The 18,632-nt window shown below is 42.7% G+C and overlaps 1 protein-coding gene across 1 annotated transcript in view; it reads left to right on the top strand.

Moving 5' to 3' along the window:
* Rxfp1 (relaxin family peptide receptor 1) overlaps positions 1 to 18,632 on the top strand; it is an 85,327-nt gene that overhangs the window by 17,021 nt on the left and 49,674 nt on the right. Inside the window, exons 3-5 of the mRNA XM_059266523.1 lie at positions 10,052 to 10,150; positions 14,124 to 14,229; positions 17,856 to 17,927. Of these exons, the coding sequence (XP_059122506.1) occupies positions 10,052 to 10,150; positions 14,124 to 14,229; positions 17,856 to 17,927 (277 nt within the window). The remainder of the gene's footprint in view (positions 1 to 10,051; positions 10,151 to 14,123; positions 14,230 to 17,855; positions 17,928 to 18,632) is intronic.

Below are 18,632 nucleotides of genomic sequence, written 5' to 3'. Positions count from 1 at the left end.
TCCCTGTTTGATAGTGAGGCTCATTGCTTGGATGGAACAAACAGATTCTGCTTGTTAATCTAATCTCCTAATCTGTGTTTTTGATGCCATATTGAGACCATTAATATCCAGAGTTATTATTGAGAAATGTGTACTATTTACTGTTACTTTGTGGTGTTTGATGTTTTCCAAGTCCTCCTCTACTCAACTACTGTTCTGGCATGGTTTATTCTTTTCTGTAGCCTCACAGATGTGCTTGTCTTTCTGTTCATTCTGAAGTATTTCTTCAAATATTCTCTGTGTAATTGGCTTAGTGGCCAACTTTTTCTTTTGCCTTCAATTACGATAGCTAGTTTTTCTGGGTATAGTAGTCTGCGTGGCTGTTGTCATTTGAAATAACATCATTCAAAGCCCTCCTCGCTTTAAAAGTTTTGTTTGGCTTTGTCTTGTTTTGTTTCAGAAATCTGCTGCTTAGGATGGGCCTGTCTTTCTATGTGGCTCTGTGTTTCTGTATTTCTAGTTTCAACATACTTTCCTTAGTCTGGACTTTTAGTCCTTTATGATGAAATTCTTTTCTAGTCTTCTTTCACTGGGGTTCTAAATGCCTCTTGTACCTGGATGGACACTCTTCCCCTAAATGTGGGGAATTTTCTGCTGTGATTTTATTGAAATTATTTTCTGTGTCTTTTTAAGACAAATCCTTATCCTTCTTCTATGCTCATGATTCTTAGGTTTGGTCTTTTCATAATGTTCTAAAAATTGGATCCCCTAGAATGGGGGCTACCAGTGGTTGTAAGTCACTTGACTAGAAATCAAACTCAGATCCCCTGGAAGAGCAGCACCCACTCTTAGCCACCAAGCCATGTCTCCAGCTCTGGTGAGGTTTTTATTGAGTTTTGTCTTCACTTGGCTCCTTGAATTTTTCACTTCCAATATTTCAGTTTAGTTTTTCTTCAGTATTTCTGTCTCTTGATTGAATGGAAATTTCACGTCATATGCTGGCTTCCCTTGTCATCCAAGTACTTGTGTCCTCTGGGAATTCCCTCAGGGGTTTGTTCCTCTTTCATTCCTTTGTACAGCTCATACTCATTCCATTTCATTCTTCCTCTGGGATTCTGTCCCATTCACTCTCATTGGAGGTGAAGTCTTGGATTCCCTTGCTTCTTGTTCCCTGCACTTAGACTTATTGAAACAGTTGGGTCACTGGTCTTGGGTCATTGGTCAGGTTCTCTTTTTTTAACCACCCCTCTTTCAGTAGAAGTATTTGCAAATTTCAAGGAAGACTAGTTTGTAGTAGCATTGAGGTGTTGTTTTCCTCTACTGGACTGTTATACAAGGCAACAGGCTCACTCCCCATTGCTGCCCTGTGAGGAGAATACTATTTTCAAAGGCAACCATTATCAAAGGGTTTGCCCACTATCAAAATACAGTAATAGAAAAAAATACAGTAGTAGTAAATAATTTCCCCTGAGGACTTGCCCTAAGATTTACCCAGCACACAGAAAATGCAGATTTCTAGGCCCTGCACTGGCAACATTCAGACCCTATACTGGCAAAATCAATGAGAACTGGAACAAAAGAGTCTATGTTATTGGTAAGCGCCTTAATTTCCAAGTTGTACTGGAGCAAAGGGGAGTGAGTTTTCGTTCACTGGTGTGTCTTTAAGAACTCCATCCATTCAGTGAGTATCTCAAAGTCTTCTTTCAGTCTAAAGTACTCTGTAGATTACCCTAGATCACCTCAAAAAAAAGCAGAGAATTAAATTCCTGTAATAGTTACTAATGTATGAAAAACTGTGTGTCCTTAAAATATCAAGCACATATGAGTTAAAATATAGAAACACATAATACTAAAAAGCTGTGCTCTTAAAAATGCTAACTCCAACTTTGCAATTCTGGCCACATGTCTCATGTTCTGTGTGCCTGCCTTCTGCTGGAGGACGTAAAGGCTAGGAAGAAGGAAATGCCTTGGCAAGGAGAGAGAAGGTAAAAACTGATCACTGAAAAGCTTGTTTATTTGAAGATGGTACTATTTGAAAAGAAATTTCTACAAAAAACGCATGCTCTGACCTCAAGAAGAATGAGCAGGTTAGTGCTGTTCCTCCTTGTCGTCAAAGATGCCTCGCTGCCAGTCTGGTTTCACTTCTTTTCCCTTTTTCTGTTACTCCACTGCTCTCTGAATATGTGTGTGGTGTGGGGGAGAGGGGCAGGTGGAAAGGAGTGAAGAGAAGTAAGACTAAGAAAGGGGAAGAGTAGGAGCAGAGATTCCTGTGGCTCCACTCTGACCTCACTCGTCCACTCAGTGTGTCAAGGACACTGTCCCAGACATAGCGGTTGGCACAAAACCACAATTGTTCATCGTGAGCAGCAGCCCAGCTACAACCGTCACTGGAAATGACAGGAAGAAGCTCAAAGAAGGACAGCAGGAGTGCAGGGATCCCCTCTATGATGGTCCATGTTGCACAGGGATGTCACCTTCGAGAAGGTCACCAGCATGGCAGTCACTCATGCTGAAGGGGAAGAATATTCAGTGAAATGAACATGGGGGCCACAGGCACCATGGTCAGCTACTGTACCTCAGTGACCCCTGTGCTGCGTGAGCAGCCCATCTACATCCAGGTCTCCCACCACTACTCAGGCTGCAGGCTTCCCCATCTCTAACATCCACAGACCCCTGCCCCTCTGCCCATTCCATTCATGGTAACCATGACAACAATGGATGGCATTGCCATCCCTTCCCCAACAGCCAGTTCTGGTGTCCCCTGCTGGATCTTTGGACCCCAAGGTTCCATAAAGAAGTATGACAGGGGTGTAAATATTTATGAATTTTTAATACCTGTTAGAAGGCAGAGACAGCAAGCAGGGGCTTTATGGTGACACATACATTTTGGTAACACCTGCTAGAGGGTCAATGTTGTCTGTGAAGTCACCCCTGCCCATAACAGTCCACCTGGTCCCAGATGGTGTCCCAGTGAGAGCCTCACTAAAGCCATTTTATAACAGGAAAGAAAGAAGAACGAGCAAGCAAGCAATGACAAGATTTTAGCAATTGCACCATTTGAACTTGTTTGACAAAATTGCTGCCACAAAGGTCACAGTGATGGCCAATGCTAATTGTCAACTGGACAAAATCCAGAATTATCTGATAAATGGGCTTCTGGGCATATGGGGGGGGCTATTGTGACTAGGTTGACTGAGAAATGGTACCACTCCCTGGCCAAGGTTTCCTGGATCTTTAGGGATAAGGAAAGGGAACTGGGTCGTAGCAGCGTAAACTAATTCGGTGCAGTGAGACCCACTGTCTCAAGCTCCTTGTGACTGTGACTTCCCCCAAACCAGTGGCCTGTAACCTCGGAGCTAAAATAGACTCTCCCCCTAATTTTCTTTTGTCAGAGTATTTTATCACGGCAACAGTAAGGAAACTAAGATAACCACATACAGTGCATTCCTTAAAATAGCAGAGGGGCAAGAGAGCAATCACGAGAGACAAAAACCAGGAAAGGGCGCCAAGCCCGTGGTGGCAAGTCCCTGCACTATGTACTGCAAAAATGTGACAACTTAAAAGAGTCCACTTGTAGAAGCTGAGTTAAATATAGGCCCTGCTAAAGGAGCACTGAGAATAACATCATGTCGGTCACCAACATGTCTGCCAGTTTCACCAGTGAGGAAATACCACCTACAAAACAGCCCTGAGAGAGAGAGAGCTGCCATGCCACCAGTGTCCCCGCACGGCTTCTGAACAGAAGCAAGCCAAAATGAGCCTCGGCTGCCTGGTCCACAGTTTCACAAAGCCCTGCAGCCTGCAAGGTCAAGACTGCAGACAGGCTCACCCCTCACCCATCCTCTGTGGCTGTGACACCAAAAGCAGCCCTGGTTATAAGAATAAGACTAGGGGTGTTACCTCAGTGGTAGAGCACTTGCCTAGTGTGTGAGCCCCTGGGTTACATCTATAGTACCACAGCAAAAGAAGACGGAGAAGAGGGAGGGGACGGGAGGGAGGGGAGGACAGGGGAAAGGGGGGGAGAGGGAGGAGGAAACAGTAGCCCCCTCAACATTGCCAGAGACCAATGAGTCAGGTATTTCCACACTTTATTTATAAATAGATAATAACAACTCATAATGCTACTCTGAAAAATGAGTTTATCTTGAAATTTTTTTGATAACACTTTGTAATATTCAATACTTTCCTTAATTCCGATTCCTAAATACCTCTGTGTTAATTAAAAGAATTTATTAAATGTTTACAGAGAAGTCCGACAAACTGCCAGATTCAGAAAAGGGGAAATTCCAGTGCCACAAATGATTGCGTTAGTACCTCTGCTTGTTGCTCCCACGAAACACTTAGCAAAAGCAACTTATGGAACAAAGTTTATTTTCAATACACACTTCCAGGGCACAGTTCATTGTGGAGGGGAGTCCCAGGGCCACAGGCCGGAGGCAGCTGGCAACGTTGCATCCACAGTCAAGACACACAGAGTTGGAGATGAAGTGATAACATACTAGAACACTGGCCTCATGTGCATGGTTAGATTCAGTCCTCAGTGCTGAAGGAAAAAGAGGGAAAAAGGGTGACCTATGATTGTACTCAGTGTGCTTTCTTTCTATTCGGTCTGGGACCCTAACCTGTGTTGTGGTTCTGTACACATCTAGTGAGGGTCCTCCCACCTCAACTAACTCAATCTAATAATTCCTCATAAACATGCCCAGAAGCTTTCCTCTTTGATGGATGAGAGTTCTGTCAAGTTGGCACTATAAAATATCACAAGTATACCCCTCATCAATTTGACACCTAAATATATCCCTTAGGCAATAACTATCTGTTCTTTGTCCCTGCGTGTTCATGGCCATCTCATAATACAGAATGCATCCATTCCAACTTCAAGAGTCTACACATGCTTTAACAGTTTCAACGTCACTGAAACGTCCCAAGTCTTCTGATACTAAAGACAGTGCCTTAACTGTGAGCTTCTGTAAAGTTACAAACCAGTTCTGATGTACAATGACCCAGAATAACTGCTCCCATTTCCAACATAGAAGAATGAGGGCATAGCAAGAAAAGATCAGACTAAACACAAACGGGCAAACACCAAATCATACAGTTCCATGTCCAGCTTCTGGGGCTCCTGATGGAGCAGCCTGGGCCCCAAAGGACTTCAGTGGCCCCTTTTCTCTGGCTCTGCTGCCTGCTGTACACACAGCCTTTCTCTTGAGTCACCTCTACTCCCTAAACTTAGCGTTCCTGTCTTCTCCTCCTCAACACTGGGAATACAAGAACAAGCCACCATACCCAATTTTGTTTTCTTTAGTTTGTTTGTTTTTTTTTTTAATGTGAATTCTGGGGAGTAAACTAGGGTCCTCTTAAAAACAAACAAACAAACAAAAAACAGATGGCTGGGCACGGTGGCGCATGCCTTCAGTCCCAGCAATCGGGAGGCAGAGGCAGGTGTATCTCTGTGAGTTCAAGGCCAGCTTAGTCTACAAAGTGAGTTCCAGGACAGCCAGGGTGACATGGAAAAACTCTGTCTCATGAGTGAGGGGTGGGGAACTCAGGTTCATCTCTTCCTGTTCGTACAGCAAGCACCTTACCAACTGAGGCACCTCCTGGGCCTGCTGCTTCTTGTCTTAAATATAATTATCATGGGCACATTAGTGAGTGTTCTCATAGGGTGAAGAGACATCTGACCAAAGCAACTTTTACAAAAGAAAGCATTTCATCGGGGGCTTGCTTCCAGTTTCATAGAATTAGTCCATGATCATCACGGCAGGAACATCGGCAGGCATGGCCCTGAAAAATGACATCATCATCTGCAGGCAGAAGGCAAGGAGAAAGATGTGCCAAGGCCGGCATGGACTTCTGAAATCTCAAATTCCACCCCTCAGTGACACACCACCTCTTACAAAGGCATACCTATTCCAACACAAGCCACACCTCCCAATCCTTCCCACACAGTTTACCAACTGGAGGCAAAGCCCGAAAATAGCCATTCCCATTCAAACCACCACAGTCACCTATCTGCATCTACACAGCTTGAAAACTAGTGTCAATGAATAAAGAAGATCTATCTATACATGTCAGGAATTAGTTTCAACTAATGAAGGTGGTTTAGGGAAACCTAAGAACAGTGTGGAGAATGTTATACCACATTTCAGCATTATCTATCACTGGCTCAAGTGTGGTCAAATACGACTTGCAGGAAAAGCTACTACAGTGTTTGGTGAATGCTAGGGTCCTCGAATCACTCCAAAGACCATCATACACACACACACACACACACACACACACACACACACACACACACACACACATGCAACACATAGGAGAGTTTATTTCTCAAGAGTGAAAACTTCCAGCATGCAGGGGTCAACCATCTATGTGAAATGGTGACCCTGAGAGAATCACACAGTCTCCTTTTAAGCAAAGTTAGGGGAATATTGGGGTGGGGAGGTTGATCTTTAAACTGATTGGTGGGAATGAACTTAAGGGGTATGGGTTAATACTGGGTGGTTGGTAGTTAGGGACTTTCCAGCAACAGGGTCGGGGAAGCTATCTTTTGTGAGCATAAGGCTGTGGGGTACTTTCTGATTAGTTGCCCCTGGGCTGTGGTTTTTCCATGAAGTGTTTGTTCAGTTCCAATAAACTAAATTCAAGGCCTAGTCTCTGACAGGCTATCAGGAGCCTGTCATGGCATTTGCTTGGTTCTCTCATTCTCCCATTGAGTAGTAAATTATCTCAAATCCTGGAGATGCTTCTTCCTGACCTACAGGCTAAGATTGTTGTCTCAGAACCATCAGCTAGACTGTGGAGATTCCTTCCTTAACAAACCTAACCAAGGCATGAATGATACAAGGTCCCCAAGTTAAGGCCAGCAGTACGAGGACTAGGGGGCCAGCCGAGGCCTATGGGAGGGTAGTCAACCATGGTGACCAACTAAATAGGGATTTGTACCATCCTTTTCCTGACTCCTGCCATCGGCAGGATCAAGTGTTACGGGAATTAGTCTAATTTCTGATAACCACAATCCCGTCATCATAGGGTGGCTTGGTGTCCAGGCACAGCCAGTGAGCCTTGATGAGTGAGATTGGGCTTCAAGGCATTTAGAACCTGGTAAGTGACTGTCAAGAGCTCCCAATTAGAAGGTGGGTCCATTGGGGCAACCCCAGTGACCGATGGTGAGGCCTCAGTTCTTTCTGGTTTCAATGGTAGGCTTGGATTTAGCAGAAGCTACTACCTTGTTAGGACCCTGGGATTCTTGTGGCTGCAGGGGCTGGTTGTACAGTTGTATAGTAAACAGTGCCCCATGGTCCTTGGGGTCAAATCTAACCTTATCTCAGCCCCTAAATTTTACCTGATGTCCAGTCCAAGGCTCCTTTACCAAGGTCAGTAAATTGGATTAGCAGTGGGTTGCACGATCCTGCCCCCTTTTTCACACCATGGTAGCATGGTGAGTGACCTGCCCTGGATACTGTGATGAGGTCCCCCGTGCCTTGGGGCTGTCCACTAGATGTGCCCCGTAGAGATACAACTCCAAAAAGACCAATAGTAATCGCCTGCTCCATCCCCATAGGTTTGCCTCTGGGCTTTAGTATGCCTAGGGCAAACATAGAAATGATGTCTTTGCATGGAGACATCGCTGCCCCAAGGCCATAGCAATAGTCTTCCTAAGTCAAAGTACAGGTCTAGAAACCATGTCCCAGAGGGAGCTGAGGTGATAAGGACCTCCCTATCTGCATTGATGATGACCCAGGTAAGGTTGCCAGGCTGGTGGGAGTTGTGGTTGTTCTGCCCAGGTGCCAGGAGGGGGCGCCCCAGTAAGCATAGGCTTAGGAAATGTGTGAATAGAGCCACTACTTAGCTGGGTCAGTGACTTTCTGGATCCTCAGTTTGAAAGGATCTTGAGGATGTGCAACCGCTTGCCACAGGCCTAGGGCTGCCTCTGGAGCGTAGTCCTCTGAGTCTGTGTGGAGGTTTACAGGCTTCATGTGGGTGTGGTCCACCTTGCTTGCAGTAGATGTTGTCAGGATGACAGTGTAGTGTCCCTTACAGTCAGGCTCTAAAGTCTTCTTTCTGTGTCTGTTGATCACTAAGTCCCCAGGCTGGAACCTGTAGAGTAAGGGCAGTGGTGCTATCATACACAGCACTCAATTGGGGCCAAAGCTATTTCTGGACCTGGAATAGGGCATGTAGGGAGGAGAGAAATTTTTGGTCATCAAATCCAGCAAAGATCTTGGCCTTTAGGTTAGGTAGCAAGGATGGGGGCCTAGAGTACACGATCTCAAACGGGTCAGGCCCAGGGTATAGGGAGGATTCCAGATCCGAAAAAGAGCAAAAGGAAGAAGAGACACCCAGTCACCGCCAGTCTCAAGGGTTAATTTAGTCAAAGTCTCCTTTAAGGTCTAATTCATCTTTTCTATATGTGCTGAACTCTGGGGATGGTAAGCACAACGAAGTTTCCAATGAATCCCCATAGCTTTAACTAACTGTTGTGTTACCTGTGAGATGAATGCTGGTCCACTGTCTAATCCTAAAAGGGTGGGAGGCTATACCTGGGGATGATGTCTTGGAAGTTTCTTGGTGACTACTAAGGTGGTCTCCGTTTGGTGGGATATGCCTCAGTCTATCCTGAAAAGTTATCTACCAGTATCAGTAAATATTTGTAGCCATGTGAACCTGCCTTTACCTCTATGAAATCTATTTCCCCATTGGCTCCAGCCCATTCCTCTTTCTCTGCTCCCCATCCTTGTGCCAGTGCCTGATCTTGCATTGACCAGGCGGCAGGTCGGGCAACAAGCTGTAGCTTCTTCTGTTTTGGGTCTTAGGTGGAAGACCTCAAGATGCGCCATTCTTAGTAGGTCTTGTATTTTCCTTTCCTCTAAATGTGTGCCCTGGTGTATTTGGAGAACCAGTTGGCTGGCAAAGTCCACAGGGAGAATAATCTGCCCTTCAGGGGACTTATACCAGCCGTCCTTCTTGTAGGCATTGGTGCAGGAGCAGATCCTTCTGAGTTCATCTCTGGTGTAGTTGGGGTCTCTGGCAGAGTTGAAGCTAGGAAGCCGACCATCAAGGTGGCCACAACTTGAAGGGTTGCTTCCCAGCCTGCCATATCCACCTGATTATTTCCCTTAGAAATGGGTTCTTCCCCTCTCTTATGCCCTGGGCAGTGTATGATGACAACTTTCCAGGGCAGCCATATAACTTGCAAGAGGTCTAGTATCTTCCGTTTATTTTAATTGTCCTTCCTTCAGCTCCTCTCTCTATAGATGGCTCCATGGACATGAACCGTAGGAAGGTGTATCAGCTATTGATGTAAATGTTAAGTCTCTTTCCTTGGCCCAGTTGTAAGGTCTTAGTTAGGGCTATCAGCTCAGTCCTCTGAGCTGTCATACCTAGAAGTAAGGCCTCAGCCTAAATGATCATCCCCTCTGTAGTTACAGCTGTCCCTGCCCCATCCTTGATAAAACTGCTGTCATCTGTGTACCAGGTCATTTCGGTCTCCTTTAGGGAGTAGGCTTGCAAGTCCAGCTTCACCCACTGTAGGTGGCTTAGAATTTCTTGACTGTCAAGCCAGGTGGGGTTGGCACACACCTTTAATCCTAGCACTCGGGAGGCAGAGGCGGACAGATCTCTGCGAGTTCGAGACCAGCCTGGGCTATAGAGTAAGTTCCAGGAAAGTTGCAAAGCTACACAGAGAAACCTTGTCTCAAAAAAAACCATTAAAAAAATAATTTCTTGACTGTCATGTAGTAGCCCATCTAAATCTGGCTCAGGGAGCAGGGTGACCAGGTTGAGGGCACTGCTCATGAACTGGACCCAAGGGGGATTCAGGAGAAGAGCCTGATAATGGGCCAACTGGGCATGGGTCATCCACCTGTTGGGTGGATGCTAGTCAAGCCATCCCAGACCTCCAACTGGGGACAGAAATGCACACCTGAAGTAAGTCCTTGATGGTAATTGCCAAACCACCTTTGAGATTCACTGGCTTAGTTTTGGAGGAACTATTTTTGCCAAGATAGCAAAATATATCTGTTGGGTTTTTCTTTTTAACTTTCTTGCTATTGGGTTTTTTTTTTTTCAGGAGACAACAATGGGTGGTCTCTACAACTCGACAAATACTTTGCTAATTACTACAAACTGACTTCCACGAAACCCTTCGAGGCAGAAACTTCTGAATGCTGTAAGTAGCCACAGCAGCTGAGTCCCCTCTTTGATGAGTTCATGGTAAGATGCCATGCTATTAAATTTTGGATACAACATTCTTTTTTGAAAGCCAATTATAGTTTTCTAGTTGCAAACATTTTAAGAAGGGAAGCCATAATTGGAATTCTGTTTTTAAGTATACCAGGAATCAATCAAGTCAGGTATTGCAAACAAAATTAGTGTCAGTGGTCAGAGTTGCTGTTTTATATAATGTCCTTTTGGCCATCACCATAAACCCTGCAGTAAAGGAAACTAAGGAAATGGCAGAGCAGAGCAGCTTCTCGGGTCCCGATGTCCGCAAGTGGAAAGGCTTCTGTGGTCGAAGCCACAGGTCTCTGAAAGCCACACTCACTGCAGCTTGCTGTAAATTGTCACCTGCTGAACACTTGCAGATACTGCACAGGCTACGGAAGGGAGAAAGCTGGAGGCTGCACAGTAGCTTCATTCTGTTTTAGATCGAGAATATTTACTAACATCATTCACTTTAAATAAATTTAGTCTAGTTAATAAACTATGCAAATACACATGTGTGCTTTGAACCCGTCATTTTCAAAACTAAACTCATAAGCCAAGAGTTGGAGGACGGGAAAACTCTTTTGCTATATTATTTTCCTTTTTGTTCTACCACGAATATAAAGTTTAGCTTTTCAAATTGTTAATATTTTTGTCTTCACTACTCAGATGAGATTAACAGGCTACCAGCAATCTCCAGTGGAAAGGTACGCACATCCCTCCCATGAGTCTCAGAGGTGCTCAGCAACCTATGTCAGCACCACACCTGCCTCTCAAAAGAGGGGGACTAAATAATTTGATTGTTAGAAAGCTAAAAGTTCAGCTGGCAGCGTAGCCCCATGGGAGGACACTTGCTTAGCATGTGTGAGGCCTCAGGTTCAATCTCTAATACTGCTGAAAATAAAAATTAAGCTAAAACCTTTTTGAAGAAAAAAAATTAAAAGGTATAGCATTGCTATCAATAAGATATAAAAATATAAACTAAATGTATTATCCTAAAATGCAATTTTGTTTTTTAATATATTAATTTTCATTTCTTATATTTTAATTGAATTTTATATCTCACACTATTCAAAAAAATTGAATTGAATCTTATATTTTACCACAGTCCAAAAATATTTTATCAACTTAAAATTAAGGTATAGTTATTAATAGAACCAAATCAATAACATATTAAGAAGTTGTAAGAGGTAAAAGTTAAATGAAAAGATAATAGCCAAAAAAATACCCCATAAGAAAATGCTCAGTTTGGTGGAATGGCACGCACCTGCACATGCGTCACACATAAAAAGCTCGATGGTATCATGTTGTCATGACAACACCAGAAGCCTGGGTACTAGGATCTGATGTCAAAATCCATCCTGGGCCACACAGTGGAAAGAAAAGGGGGGAAGGGAGAAGGAAGGAAAGAAGGAGACAGAATGAAAGAGGGAGAGAGAGAGAGAAGGGGGAGGAGAAAGAAGAGCAGAGGGGAGGGAGGGAGAGCGAGCCCAAAAGCTCTTGCTGAGGAGAGCTGAGCAGCTGCAGCCAAAGCTCAGGTCACTAAGGTCAGGGGCAGGTTACAGAACTCATAGTCAGTAAAGCAAAAATAACAGGGGAGTGGGGACGGACTGAGTCGGCCAAAGAACCCTGTTCTGCCCACTCTGTCACTGTGGGAGACATTTGTCACATGTGTGACGACTGCTCCAGGAGCACGGCCCTACGCAAGGGACGGTGGATCAAGGTCGACACCGAGGTAATGGTTTTTATCAATACTTAGAAGACATGAAAAGCTCGATTTTTAATTAGATTTCTGTAGAGAGAGTGGGGATTAAAATTGCTAAATTAAACGTCTTTTTTCAAGCAGCACATGAAATAAAAGTACAGGATCAAAATCTTGGGTGAAACTTAAATTAAGGTTCCTATTCGTAACAGTTTTCTCATGTCAGATTCTTGGTGGAAATCAACATCAAAAACATTTTTGGATACTTGAAAGAATGTGAGCAATTCACATTTTAAAGTCACCTCTTCAGAGAAATGCCATGGAAAGCATCATACTTAGGACAGTCAATACTTGATCAAAGTTTGAAGGATTTGAGGGAGAAATTGTTTACTCATTGTCTACAAGCATTAACTTGCTAATGCATTAATCTTCTTTTTAACCCAGTTGAAATTCTTACATGAAAAAATTTTAATATGGTTTTATATTAGCAGGGTGGCTTTGAACCCACCATCCTTCTACCTCTGCCTCCCAAATGCTGGATTCACAGGTGTGTGCCACCATGCTCCACAGAACAGGTACAACTTTGGGATGTGATGGAATTCAGTTTTTCAAAAGATATTTTAAAACATTCTTTCTTGTCATACATAGGATGAGTAATGCCTAAAACTGCACTTATGGGATCAATGCTTTGCTGTGCATTCTAATTTCACTGATATTAGGTGTTGGGAAGATACAGAATGGGATGGATATATGCTTTTGGCCATCTTGTGTGGCTGGAGCATCTTAAGGATGAGATTCAACACATCTGAAATCCACTGGAGACCGGCAGTTCACATAGCTAAGTAGTCTAATGCATTTGTATTCCACATAATCTATACAGTATGGTTTGTGCTTGCTGTGGAACAGACACAGTCAGGACAGTGAGTGTTCCCCTCTGCGTTTACTCCTTCCTGGTGCTGGGAACTACGTAGTTACGGCTACAAATATTTACTGCCCTGGTGTACAAGGGGAACCATTTCCAACTGTCCTCAACCAGGAACGTGTGTAGCCATGTCTACCAACTTCTTCAAAGAAACTAAAATGACAGTGCTTTACATACAATTGCTTATTTTAAGACAATTATAGCTCATTTAAAACACTGCATGGACAAGCAAAAGTTGCTGAAGGATTCTCTTCTCTCACTCCTCCACCCTGAGCCACACGAGAACACCCTTTCGAAGGGACGAAACCTCATCATTCCTCGGTTATGTCTCCTTTCCTGCTTGCTTCTGGTTAAAGTGATTTAGTCTTCCACCGAAGAGGTTATTTATTACTTTTGATACTTATACTCAAACAGAAGCTTTCAAATGGACATGAAGCCCCCTCACGATCACTTCTCCTTTGGAGACAGAAGCAGAAGATTTTGTTCATTCTGTGGCAAATGAAGGTCAATCCAATATTTAAGAAAAAAAAACAAGGTGAGCTGGGAAGATGGCTCATCTTCTCCTGTGCTGTGTTCAGTAGTCCATCCCACCATGGGATTCATTTCATTGTCTCCTATGTCTAGAGAACTTAAAAGATTGTAAGGAACTTTGTTCAGGAAACTCTCTTCTTTCCCCAACCCCAAGTTAGTCAGCTTTCCATTATCATCACAAAGATCTGAGATGGGGATTGTACAATTTCTCAGTGTTTAAGAATACTTACTACTCTTGGAGAGGACAGGAGTTTGGTTCTCAGTGCCCACCCCCACCCACCCACCTGCACCTCCTCCACCCCCAACTCCTAACCCCACATCAACAAGCAGACGCTCACAACCACCAGTAACCACCAGCTGCAAGGGATCTAATACCCTCTTGGAGCACCCAGGAATGAGCATGCATGTACACACACACACACACACACACACACACACACACACACACACAGGCAAGCACCTATGCTCAGGAGCTCACACATATACACATGAAGAGACACACAAATAAAAAATAAATCTTAAAAAAAGAAAGGAAAAAGAAAAAGGGATAGGCTCCTCAATGTGTGTGTTTCCTAATGTTCATGCTAGACTGGTCTGGTCTTGAAGGTAATTCAGAGCAAACTGTGGAACCTTAATTTAAATCATTCCCCCAAGTGCTTGGGTAAAACATGATAGACTTTTATCCTAGTCAATATTCTCATGGCTTTGCATTTCTTTCTCTTCATTCCCCTTCTCTCCCTGGTCCCTCACTTCATCATTCCTTCCCACTTCCTCTCTGTTCAGTGGTTGGCTCTGTGCCCATGCATTGTTTGTGCCGAGATCTAGAGCTTGACTGTGATGAAGCCAATTTACGAGCTGTCCCGTCAGTTTCTGCCAATGTGACTGTAATGTAAGTAGCAAAGACTGGCTCATCCTTAAGGCTGGATAGAACTGCAGCGAAATCACCAGGACTGACACCAGGTCACAACTTCAGATAAATGTTTGTTCAAAAACCATTCTATCTGTATATCAGTTATAAGGAATTGTTCACAGATGGTTTTAAATACTTTTAAATACTAGACCTCACCTTAAATTACTCCATAAACAATTCTGTGAAGTGTTGACTGTTCACTGTATTTCATCTGAGCAAAGGATACCATCCATTTCAATTGCTATGGAGCAGGTCGGGGAGGGGAGCTAAATAAACTGCTACCCACAGCTTTCTCATTACACAGAATTTTTATTTCATGCTTATGGCAAGAGCTGTTTTAGAGTTTATTACACATAAAGAAGTTTTCATGTACTCTTGTGTATGAGTAAATTTAATTTACTTGAATAAATAAAATATATTGGATAAAATATTCACAGAACTTCACATTTAAATTATCTTCTAAATCACATTTTGACTCAGACATATTGATGTTGTGGTCTTTTCCAACGAAATTCAAACTTACATATAGAAAAGAAGAAGAGTCTTGTAAAAGTGTCTTGCTGGGCTAAGTGTTGGTGGCTCTAAGTTTCTTGCTCTGGTTGTTTGAGCTCAACCAGACTTCAAGCAGCACACAAACACACAGTTTTGTTTTGTTTTTTTTTAAGAACTCAATGGAAAGTAAAAGCTTCAATATATTTTTTATTGAGTCAGTTGGGTTTGGGGTTTTGTTTGGGTGGGCTCTTCATCCATGTGTTTTAATATCTTGTGACTCTGGCTTTTTGGTTCATGCAGACACAGTAAGAGTAACCCTTGAGTATACAGGTGTTGGCAAGTCTTGTCTTTCTCAAACAACATACCAGACAACTCAGATGCTTGGCACACAGGTAAAGGAGCTGCCGCAGAGTCCCATCAGGTTCACAGAATCCGGGTGTTGCCCTGTGGATCTCAATCTGGGAACAAAAACAGAGAACATGGGGGAAATAATCAACAAAAGCTTGCTCTCTGAAGGAGGTGACCTTTTCTGGACAAAGAGGAAGCATTGGCTAATGTTCTTCCTTTCTTGCCTCCCATGGCTTATCATAGTAATTAGTCCTGCTAGGGAAAAAGTAATGATTTCCCCCAAAGAAACTGAGGGAGGTCCTAGGAAGAGTTTCTGTGAATTCATTGGTGATAGAAATAATTATCACCTCCACTGCTTACATCAAGTTACTGGAAAGTCCAAATGAAAGACTGATCAGCCAACCTCATTTTTCATTTTTCCACAAGTAATATTGGAACCCATTTGCCAACAATGCAACTAATCTTTATGAAAGAAAGGAACAGAGAAAGAATGCTAGAGGGACAGAGGTCAGAAATAACAGGGTAAATAATTTAGTTAAATTATGATTTGATTTAAAAAGAAATATTTTCTGAGCACATATGTATTATATATACATACATACATAAATAGATATGTATCAGTCAGCTTTAACCCAGGAAGGAAAGGAGGGAAGGAGAGAGAAAGGGAGGGATGAACTAAAGCTAAGGTCACATCCTACAAGAAGACAAGTGAAGAATGTGAGTAAAGTGACTTCAGGGCACCCACCCTGGGTTAAACATTGACGGAAGAATGAGGAGGCTAGGTCCCAGTAAGTGGGAATGATCAAGACTTCAATGTTAGATTTCTTATTTCAATTTAACATTAAGAGGTCATTCGGTGGCTATTCAACAGGCATTTATAGATGTAGGTATAATACTCAGAGGTTTAAGTCTACAACATTTGACTGTTTTTTTTTTTTTAAAAAAAGAATCATTATTAGACGAAGTGTAACTCAATAATATTGCACTTGCTTAACATGCATGAGGCCCTGAATTCATCATCAAGACTGTAAACACACACATACACACACACACACACAGCAACTCTGAGTGTATATATACCAATAAATAGGGCAATAGAGCACTGTCTTGTGCTTTTGATTAAACCACTTGATTCCAATTGTCCATATAGACTCTTCTCTGCAGATCCTGGCTCAGTTTCATACCTTGTTCCGGTCTGTTTGGTCTGTTCAAGAGAGAAAAAAGCTCTAGGCTTTAGTGTAAATGTATTACAAGACTAAATATCAAGTTCCATGACTGAGTTCTTCCAGATTTTGAGTTGCAACTATTATAGGGAAATGTCAGGAACGGCCTAAATCATATGTAAGTAAAGTATCAAAGAAGCCTAATCATCCAACGAGTGTTTATTGAAGTTGAGACTTTTGGAAAATGTTTCAAATAAATGCTAAAGAGTGAGATGGGCAAACACAGATAGCTATGAATATTTATACATTGTTCTAACTCAATAAATGTTAACTTCAAGAGTTGACTCTTAGATCCCCAAACTTACCCGCTAAAAAGCAGAGTTCTAGCTTGCCTTTTGCTCTCTATGACATACACATACTATGTATGAATGTGTGTGTGTGTGTGTGTGTGTGTGTGTGTGTGTGTGTATGACTTTGTGAAGAACCAAATGGGATATCGAACTTTAAAATATAAAAATGTCTTATGTGATGAAAGTATTTGGGTTTTCCCTAATCAATGAAAATAATATCTACCCCTTTTAGTATCAGGGCATTTTGAAAATATAAATGAATCTATTTGTGAAAATATTTTGAATGATTTAGAAAGAATGATATTTGTCTGTAAACCCTGGGCATGCACTAATAAGGATCCAGCTTTAAAAGAGAAATTTCTTGCAGATCCTTGAAGGAGCCTCCCTCCCTGTATAGCAAGCCACTCCACTCAAGGGTGGTTAGCCCCTGCTCTGGGAGTTCTCATAGAATCTCACTTGTACCTCTTTTTAAGAATACTAAGTGTGCTTCCTTGCATAGTCTTTGGGATCCCAATCTTCTCTTACAAAAGGGGAAATGTCATCATCTCCATTGTTTTTCTAGATATCCTCCAAAACTCCCAACACACTGAAATAATCCCTCAATAATCACTTTGAAATGAATGTGTACATAAACAAACATCATAAGAACAGGACAATGAATTGCCTTCTTATCCCTGGGGAATAACTCTCAGGGAACCCTCTAGTTTATAGGCAAGGGATATCATGAGTCATCCAATAGAGTGTGAGCATTAGGGAAGAGATATTGCTTATCTTTCAAAAGCCCATGGTGGGAGTTTAATAGGCCTTTATTGAGAGAATGAATGAATGATGAACAAATGGATGAATGAATGAATGAATGAATGAATGAACACACTTTTAAAAGCACACCAAATTTTCACCTAAGTCATTAAACCAAATTAAAATATTTAACGATTTATCTTTCCACAATATAAACACTGCAAGACTGTAAGGCAGTGTTTGGTTTGGAGGCTGAGGCAGAACACTGGTAGGAAAGGAAGTCTCGGGAAGCTAGGATAAAGGTGAAAGAAGGTTTAGTGGTGGCGGCTCAGCCACCTAGAGTGACTTGGAGAAAGCGTGACTAGTTCGGCGTTTTGAGTCACTCCTTGAAAACACATCATTAAACCAGTGCGTGCAGCTCAGAATCCAGCTCAAGATCGTTGATGTTATAATTAGAAGTAAGACATTAAAGTGAAAATCCGCTCAGCGTGACGGAACTATGTGTGTGTTTCAGGTCCCTGCAGCGGAACTCCATAAGAACACTCCCTCCCAACGGCTTCAGGAAGTACCACAAGCTCCAAAAGCTGTAAGGAACACTTGAACTCTGGCCTTACATTGAACCTGTTGTCCTGTGCACCTGTTTCTTGTTACTTCTGTAGAGAATAGCATCATATCACATATTAAGTCTAATAATCCCACCTGGAGAAATTATATACCCCTTAACCAGAGATTTGCAGGTAAAACTTCTGAGTATTTCCAGGAGGATGTAGCAGGACTCTTAAAGGGTCTTATTAATAAAAACAAACCTGGAGCCAGGTATTGGGGTGAACGCTGGAAGATCAGAGAAGCAGAACAAGCCACAGCTTCCTCACCACTCAATTCCTCAGCTGATCCTGTTTCCTCAGACTGGAAGCCTCTGTGTCCTTATCCAAATGAATCTCAGCTGAACTGCTTCTCGAAAGCCTGAATGCTTAACCAGGCTCTAGTTCCTGCTTTTCATGCCTTATATACCTTTCTGCTTTCTGCCCTCACTTCCTGGGATTAAAGGCTCACTTTCTGGGGTTAAAGGTGTGTGTCACCATGCCTGGCTGTTTCCATTGTGGCCTTGAACTCACAGAAATCCAGACAGATTTCTGGAATGCTAGGATTAAAGGCGTGAGTGCCACCATTTTCTAGCCTCTGTATCTAGTGGCTGTTCTGTTCTCTGACCTCAGATAAGTTTATTAGAGTGCACAATATTTGGGGGAACACAATACCACCACAGGAGACATTCTAGAAAAAAACTCAGGTA

This window comes from Peromyscus eremicus, chromosome 6 (genome assembly GCF_949786415.1).
Source record: "Peromyscus eremicus chromosome 6, PerEre_H2_v1, whole genome shotgun sequence".
Classification (NCBI taxonomy): domain Eukaryota; kingdom Metazoa; phylum Chordata; class Mammalia; order Rodentia; family Cricetidae; genus Peromyscus; species Peromyscus eremicus.
Note: the sequence above shows the minus strand (reverse complement) of the source record. Positions and strands in the feature narration are given on the sequence as shown.